We start from the raw sequence: 9,277 nt of genomic DNA on the forward strand, positions 1-9,277 counted from the left end.
AAATGTCTTTTGTGTAGGTTATTAGAGCAAAGGTCTGGTTCAAGGGAGAGTTTGGCGGAGCTGATCTTCAGGGGCAGCCAGGAGAAGGATGCAATTGAGCAAATGTTTCCCAAGGTTAGTATCCAAACCACAGGGGCAGTAATCCCAGTTACCAGGAGCAGTGAGTGGCAAACACACCTGGAGCAGTGATCACCCAACTGCCATTTCAAACCAACACAAATAAACCCATCCTGATAGAGTAGACTCAGCAATGCAATGTATTACTGTGGGATTAATAATTGTTTTTCTTTGTGTTACGCTGAGCTTTCCTTTCAGTTCTTCAATTTTCTCCCACCATGTGTAAGTGACACAGTAAACTTAACAAGCAAAATATTAAAGGGATGGTTGACATTTTGGGAAATACACTTATATGCTTTCTTGCTGGGAGCTAGATGAGAAGATTGGTACCACTCTCATCAATGTGCAATAAATACGAAGCTTCTACTAGCAACTGGTTATCTTAGCTTAGCATAAAGACTTGAATTTTAAGAGGTGATATAGGCATACTGAGCATTATTCCAAACCTTTACAATGGTAGCAGACATCAGGAGAGAGGCTGATAAAGAGAAGAAAAGAACAATATTGGAGATGAAGTTATGCTCATTTGCTGAGATGAGCATATACGGACAGGCACGCAGGACTCATTTTTCTCTCGCCTCTGTGTCAAATTGGGCCTTAGCAAACAGAGGATGAGCCTGGATGGAGGGAGAGCAGGGGAAGGTAAACAGTGGTGAGACAAGACTGGTCAAAGCATTACTCACTGCAACTTTTTGTTGACATCTCAGATCCACCGCTGCCGGAGAGGCCTGTCAGACCTATTGACATGTCGGAGTGTCAATCCAAGGTTCAGGCTTTGAGTTTTTCTGAGGCACCTATATATATGTACATACAGTATGAGTGGGAACTCTGGTGAAGTTAAGGGAACACAACCACCATACTCTCATAATGTATGCCCTGAGCCTGTTATATCTTTCTGTTACCTCCACCAAGGAGGTTGTGTTTTTGCCCATGTCTCTTTATTATTCAGGAGAATTACGCAAAATGTACTCAACCAATTTCCATGAAACTTGGTGGAGGGATGGGGCATGGGCCAGGGAAGAGCCCATTAAATTTTGGAGCAGATCCAGATCATTTATTATGAATTTGAATTTTTTTCTCTGAAGTCTGGTGTGTGTTGTTTGACATTGGCCTTGGTGGAGGTCTGCACTCTCTGAGTGCCATTCTAGTTTTTTTCTTTTTCTTCTAAATAATGTGGTTAGCTTTTGATTATCTGAATGATAGTTTAATTGTCCTGAGACAGGCTGCCTCTTCACTTAAGAACTGATAATCGTGATCTTTACAACACTTTCTACTTTAAATTTATTCTTTCAGTGATTGTCTGTGTTAGCCACCAGTCTTTTGTTTCCCTATCATTAACATGGAGGGATACAATTAAGTTACTCTGCAACAAATATTACCTTCCTTTTGATCCTTAACAAACGGGATCGGGGAGTTGTTAGTTCAACTCTATGGTAAGTTTTATTGTCATTATTTTAGGTCATATTTTATTGCATTATATCATCATGTTTCACAGTTATTTAATATTTATGTGATAAGTTAATGAGAACAAATCATAATGCCGCTGTTTCCGCATCTTTTAGCCAATTTAATCCAAATTATTTGACATTTATATCACTGCCAACTGTTTTCCAAAGCGCTTTAGATATTTCAATGTGAACAACCTGAATTTTGCAACATGGGTTCCATTTATGACATTATAAAAATCTGTCGGTAGAGACTTGAAACGTGTTTGTCTTAGATAATAAATCACAATGAATACTATATATGTACCTTTTCTGCTCTGTTGTTGAATAGAGGACTTTTGATTTGTGAAACGAATCTACACCAACAAACTACATTATCATGCAACAGTGTCAAACACCAAGTACAAGTTCAGAAGATGTTGACAGTAACATCATGGGTTCAGAAAGTTTGTGTCTCACAAAGTGGATTTTCAAAAATTCAGTACACAGCATGTTATAAAAATGGTTAGCTGGAAAGTAAAATGATTTGAAGTAAAGGTGTTAAAAAAAAAAGCAAAGTGAATATATCCTTGAATGCGTTTATTTGACTTACACCTGCATTTTATTCTTTTAGTTTAGGGGGAATGGGCTGGGAGACCTATAGTAGCATATAGAGCAATAACATTAAGTCACAGTGCTGCAGTCTCTCACCAGGAAGTGGCCAAGTGTGACAGTTAGCGCTGGTTGGGTGTTGGAGGGGGAGAGAAATGCGCCAAATGGGACACTAGGACTGTGGGAAATAACACTGGCTATGACACCCCTGACCTTTACTCCATGGTTATCTCAGCTCGTACACAGGGCCGGGGATGTCTGCTCTTAAATTACTAAATTAATAATGGACAAGGAATGATAAATAAATGTAATAGGTGCCACTCCTAGATCAAAGTCCCCACATTTGCAACTCTACAGCCTAACATTATGAGGAACTTCCAAAGCAAGATGCCTGATTTGGTAGGTCAGCCATTAATGTTGCCACTTTCAGTGACTGTGTGTGGAAGGTCAGCACAGGACAGCAGAGGAAAATGCTCATATATTTACTACTTTTTCAAACCAGATTATACCTGCGATTCCCAAGAAGAGCAGGAAAACAGAGATTTACTTGAGATGGCTGAGACAAATGCATGCTCTTTGCTTAACCAACATGGCTTTCTCCCATAGGTTGGTAATTCAGTGAACAGACAAAAACATGAAGAAAATGATGCTCTGACACTGAGAATTTAACCTTTTTCTATGAGTTCAAATATGGGTTTTAAGTAATATTCAGGTCCCATAAGGAGACAGGAGATCAGAAGTGTATTCAAGAGGTCTTTCAACCACTCTTTAAACTGAGCGGGGTTTGTTTTTCTCTGCTTGCTGTGAACTCTGGTCCAGACTGTTGGACAGAGAGACAGACTTGCTGTGCTGGCAGGAGGAGCGAAGTGTCCAAGATTTGGTTAGTAACACAAACCAGCCACAACACAACACAACACCACAGAGCTCTATGAAAGCTAACATGTAGCTGTCACACACTATCTGACTTTCAACAGGCAACAGGTCACACCGAATAGAATTAACAGCATACAGTGGTTATTTGTGAGCGCGACAACGCTGCACTACATGTCTGGATGTAAAATCAGTTCATGCGTTATTCCATTCTTGTTCTTCCATAGATGCTACCAGGCATTAACTCCAAGCAATTGAAGACCAGCAGAACCAACCAGCCACCTCTCAGCTCTCCGAAACAGTCAAGAAGTGTCCAGAATGACCCACCTTCATGTCCCCGGCAGCTGAGCAGAATGACCTCGGCCAGGTGCATGAAAATAAATATGCAAATCCTTACTTTTTTTTTTTTTTTTTATTTGTTTGTTGGAGACAAAAGATTGAATGTCACTTGGCATGCTTCATGAGTGGGTGTTTTCTTGGTAGCCACCGATGTTTTGAGGCTCTGCTTTTGGACACAGCAGTGTGCTGCCGTAAAACACCTGATCCCTTATCCATTTAAGATATGTGTCAACAAAAGCACATTCAGGTAAAATTATTTCTCAGACTGAAGTCATTTTTGTAAAGATTGTATTGTTTATTAAAAATTTTTTTCTGTTTTCACTTTAGATAATTGACTATTGGTTTAAAATATGGAGACACTATACAGATAACACAGATATCACCACCATAGCACCTCTTAATAGGGAGTATGTGCAGTGTTTTGTCCATGTCACACTGGTAAATTTATATTACTTTTAAACTGTCATATAACAATATTACATGACAATACTATATTATTTTATAGTTTAATCATTATCTACTGATGTTTATGTGTCAGTTGTTTCATTGGTTTTAGTTCTATATACAATAAAGACCTAATACATGGAGGTTTTCTGAAACAAAAGTGTCACTATAACAACATTTAAAGCGCGTAAGAGTTGAAGCCTGATGATGATTTTGGGTCAGCAGTATGTTCTATTTAGTGACACTAAACTCACACTCAACCCAACTGATTTCTACTGAGGGTATAAAACTTTAAAAAGGGGTAACAAGTCTTTAGTTTCATTTTTTTTAAGGCTCTGTAGTTTTTAGCAAACCTTACACAAAATGGAGTAAGTAGTTTATTTGTTGATGCTTATTTTTTAGCCTCAGATTAACATGGGCATGGGCATATACAGAAGCAGGACAGTGGATGATCCACTCATAATAAACAACAGTGGCCAAGTTCATCTTAAGGAAGGCAGACGTCTCCCAGTGCCATGGTGTGGCGAACAGATATGGTTTTAATAGTTTTTTAAAAACAATTTCTGGACAACAGTGGAGCTTGATGGCACAAGAAAGGAGCTAGTTAAAGCCGCATTAGAAACAAAACTGGACTAAAATGTAAATCTTGTGGGGCTAAAGACCAACCACGGCCAGCCAGGCCACCGGTGGTTTAGTTTCTGCAGGTGTCGCTTTGATCTAAGTGTCAATATTTACAGGTTGATGTAATAAAGTAGGCTAAACTGCCTCACTCAAAACGCTGTCATCCTGTGGACCTCCATGATATGGCCGCTCCCAGCCAACCAGCGGCGGGCCCGCACAGATCAAAGAGCGGATGAGCCAACCATCTCTGCCCCAAACGCGCATCCTGAGCTGGAGCTTCTCTTCAGCCTATATATTTGGGAGCTGTTCGTGACGTGCGGCGTCCTGAGATAGCAGTTGTCTTGGTGAAGACAGAAGAAGAGGAAAGAGCTCCTTCATTTTTTTTTTTTTTTTTTTCAATACGCCCCGTGATTAAAACTACTCAGCCCTGGAGCTGTTGGACAGGATGGCCACAGGCGCTGGCGAGTGCCCCGGGAAGGCCAGCCAGTACCGGGTGGATCACCTCCTCAGTGCGGTGGAGAGTGAGCTGCAGGCCGGCAGCGAGAAGGGCGACCCCACGGAGAGGGAACTGAGAGTCTCCCTGGATGAGAGCGAGCTTTGGCACAGGTTTAAGGACCTTACAAATGAAATGATAGTTACAAAGAATGGCAGGTGAGCTTAACTGTGTAAAAAGGGTATGTAATAACTAGTTAGATAGATGAAACACCGCACTTTTAAAGCTAATAAATGTATTTTTTAAAATCGTTTTTCTCATTAAGGCGCATGTTTCCCGTGCTGAAAGTGAACGTGTCTGGATTGGACCCGAACGCCATGTATTCTTTTTTGCTGGACTTTGTGTCTGCGGACAACCACAGATGGAAATATGTCAACGGGGAGTGGGTCCCCGGAGGAAAGCCTGAACCTCAAACTCCCAGCTGCGTATACATCCATCCGGACTCTCCAAACTTCGGAGCGCACTGGATGAAAGCTCCCGTCTCCTTTAGTAAAGTCAAACTCACCAATAAACTCAACGGAGGGGGTCAGGTAAGGAGACTGCAGGACATCCGACGTTGTACCGATACCGATGGTTTTTTCAGAGAAAATGTGTCTTTCCACGTATTATTTTTTTTTAAATCTTTTTTTCTCCCACCAATCCATGCATTCATTTCAAAAATAAAATACACATGAAACTTATAACTCGGGCGTCATAAATAACCATCTTTGTGCTGATGTGTTGTTTTTCAGATAATGTTAAATTCCTTACACAAGTACGAGCCACGCATCCATATAGTGCGCGTGGGAGGCCCAAGGAGAATGATCACCAGCCACTCTTTCCCAGAGACTCAGTTCATTGCAGTAACAGCATACCAGAATGAAGAGGTTGGAAACAAAATATTTGTAAATAAAACACTGATTAAAAATGTATTTTACTAAAAAAGAATTTAACAATAACGTTTCTTGTGTGTGCGTAAAATGTGTGCGTAACTTTACGCACGCTTTTGGTTTATCTTCTGTGATTTTTTTCTGATACCAAAGCACAACTCTCATTTTTTTTGTTTCTTATGTTTGGCTTTTAGATAACTGCTCTTAAAATAAAGTACAATCCTTTTGCCAAGGCCTTCCTAGATGCAAAGGAGAGGTAAGACTACATCTAAAGTTTTATTTCACAGGAACATTTAATTGATGTCTTCAAGATGCGGAAAAGTTCGGTCCAACAATATGTCTAGAAGACATTAACTAATTTTTATTCTCGCAGAAGTGATAACAAAGACACGAGAGAAGATGCCAATGAAAACCAACAATCAACTTACTCTCAATGTAAGTACACACTACTCTTTATTTCTACTTTGTCCAATTTCATGTCAGACTGGTAAGTTATACGGTGCTCAGATGGTCCCATCATGTCTGATCTGTTCTCTGGAGCCAGTAGGTGGCTGGTTTATTCCTGGGACAGGCTCCCTCTGCCCTCCTGCCAGTCCTCATAGCCAGTTTGGGAACCCCATCTCGCTCTCGCCGTCCCATGGCTGTGAGCGCTACTCTACCCTGCGGAGCCCCCGCTCTGCCCCCTACACCAGCCCGTACGCCCATCGGACTAACTCGCCCAGTGAGTTCCCTCTTCCACCTTTTACCTTCATGCATCCAGGAATTACACCACTTCCTGCCTGGCTATTAACAAGAAACTCAAACAAATGTTGTTGAGCGAGGAATGTTTTGCATTCCTCTGGCTTTTGTGTGAGTGGAGCCACAGAGCTGTAAATGGCTGGGTTTCAGACGGGGAATGTATGGGCAGAAGATTCACACCTTTAACTGTCATACTGATATCAGAGGGACAAGTCCTGAATGATACTGAGAAAACGGCTGCTTTAGTGATACAGGATTTGATATCTGACAAACATGTATGAAACCATCAGTGACCTGTGTACCTCCTAAACCCCAGTGCCTCTGTTTGTAGCTGGTTACTCCGATAACTCTTCAGCCTGTCTGTCGATGTTCTCAAGCCACGATAACTGGTCCAGTCTGCAGATGCCAGCACACTCCAGCATGATGCCCATGGCCCACAATTCCACTTCTAATGCCAATGCTAGGTTTGTGTAGTTTCTCTTTGTTTATTTTTAATGCGTCTACTCAAAAACATAAAGAAGATGATGGAGACGGAGAATATAACTAAATTAGAAAATACTTTTAATCTTAAGTAGTGACCATCTCTCCACACATATTTCTGTTTTCAACAAATTTGTTCCAACATTGTCTTAATATTTTTTTGTATGTAATGTACTTGTAACTCATAAATATATCTAACAGACTTAACACAACCTAAAAATTCATTTATGGATACAATTTGGACTTTTGTCTGAGTAGCACCTCTAAAACATCCTAAGAAGAGATGAGTAAAACGTTTTCTGTCTTGTCTCTCTGTACAGTCAGTACACCAGCCTGTGGTCTGTGAGTAACTCGCCCCTGACTGCTGTGTCCCAGAATGGAGGGATAAACAACAGCCTGAGCTCCCAGTTCCTTCGAGGGTCCAGCAGCCACTACCCAGGGTTGTCTCACTCAGTCACAGCGCCCTCCTCTGGCTCTCCCATGTACGATAGCAGCACAGCCACAGAAATGCATGACACAGCTCAGTACAACACCTCTCCACAGGGGCGGCTACCTTCAGCCTGGACCCCTGTTACGCCTCCGTCCCTCTGATGGAAGTGTCTCTGCAAACTGGGAGAAAGACAGCCATGAACGGTTGTCTTCAGGATGTTTGATCTGATGTGATGTAAAGGAAGAACCGACCCTAAATTAAACAGGATTTATTTGTTTAAAAATCAAATTTCACAGGCAAATGACTGTTGTCAGATGTTTTCAGGGAGCTGGAATTAATCCAAGATCTTTATGATCCAAGAATTTCTCACTTTTCAATCTGTACAAACAAAATTCAACAGTGACTTTGAGTTCTTAAACTAACTCCATAGAAGTGTTCTTTGAAATGTAATGTTTATATATGTTTTTTACCTCAAGAAACAACAAAAGTCATGTGTTTATTTTTATTTTTGGTTGATTTTCCCTTAAGTTTATCAGATGTTTTTGTTCAGCATAGCAGGAAAAAGTATATTTTAATGTTTGTGACCAAAAACCATTTTAACCTGCTTATATTAAGCGCAAGTCCATGATATTCACACCAGTAAGCAAAAAAAAAAAAATGTACAGATGAAAATTTTAAACATTGTTTATAGTGTAAATGAAAAAGCAATCAAGGTTTTACATGTAAATTGATAAATGAAGCTTTTTGTACCCTAGTGACACTGTTTGAGCTATTATGTTCCAGATTATTTTAAAAAGAAAATGAAAAGGAGGAGCAAATGTCAATATTCTGCTATGCAGATGATACACAACTTTCCATGTCATTAAAAAAAAAACAACCTGTTGAGGTCTCTCAAATGGCTGTTTTTGCGGCCATTAACATGACATTAAAAACTTAAATGTGCTTCACTCTCTGTTGCTCATTGCTCACTGCACAAAGTCAGGTCCAGGGACCTCCAGGGTTCTTTCAAATTAAGGAAGTCCCCAGCAACATAAAAGACAGTTTGATTCGAGTATGTTTTGGTTCCTTGAGACATAACACTGGGGCAGTGGTCTAATTGGTCTTGATAAAATTTCCATAATTTTCCCAAAAATCCCTGCATGTTAAGTCCAGCGCCAGTTCTGATGAATGGTCAACCTACACCGCCAAAAATATTAAAAAAGACCCACTCTTAAATATGCTATAAAACTCATCCCAGAATAACAATTCTTGCCTTCCTGGTTTGTTAGTTTTGTCTCGTGTGTTTGCCATAAACATTTAGGCAGCTGTTTGTGATCAAATGAGCTTCGGTGCTGTTGCCTTTCTCTCCAACAGCTGCTGAAACAAGCAAAACTAATCGAACACAATTGGAAAGTGCACTTTAAAACTTTAAAAGGAATTTTATTTTTCAGTGACTTCAAAAATATGCACCAAAAGTGTTGGCTAGCTCAGCTCATCCTCCTGCTTCCTTTTTGAGAGAGGAGCAGTAGAGAGGGAGCAATTTTTGCACACATGGGTGAGGAATTACATCTGTGTAAGTCTGAAGGAGGGGGGTTGGACTGCTGGGACTCCATAGACTGTGTATGGATGTCAGGGTGAGAAACCCCAGTGATCAACACTCTGATTAACCGTCTCACCCTTTTCCCGTTCACATCTGCCTGACATGAGCGCAGTTTCCTCCCAGACGATATTGGTCACACATGATCATCGGCTGTGTCAGGAGCTTGTGAGGGTTTCCATTGTATTTACTCAGAGAGGTCCTGACTCATGTCATACACAGCTTGACCACTCGAAGCATAATGTTCTCTTTATACTTCCATAT

General features: G+C 40.7%; 1 protein-coding gene across 1 annotated transcript; it reads left to right on the forward strand.

Moving 5' to 3' along the window:
* Positions 1 to 4,872: 4,872 nt before the first annotated feature.
* tbxtb (T-box transcription factor Tb) lies at positions 4,873 to 7,598 on the forward strand. Its single transcript, XM_040139636.1, has 8 exons — positions 4,873 to 5,078; positions 5,186 to 5,450; positions 5,652 to 5,786; positions 5,984 to 6,045; positions 6,163 to 6,224; positions 6,334 to 6,510; positions 6,859 to 6,991; positions 7,328 to 7,598. Exons 1-8 carry the CDS (start codon positions 4,873 to 4,875, stop codon positions 7,596 to 7,598), a joined length of 1,311 nt encoding a protein of 436 aa, XP_039995570.1.
* The last annotated feature ends 1,679 nt before the right edge of the window (positions 7,599 to 9,277 follow it).

Source organism: Xiphias gladius, chromosome 11 (assembly GCF_016859285.1).
Source record: "Xiphias gladius isolate SHS-SW01 ecotype Sanya breed wild chromosome 11, ASM1685928v1, whole genome shotgun sequence".
Lineage (NCBI taxonomy): Eukaryota > Metazoa > Chordata > Actinopteri > Istiophoriformes > Xiphiidae > Xiphias > Xiphias gladius.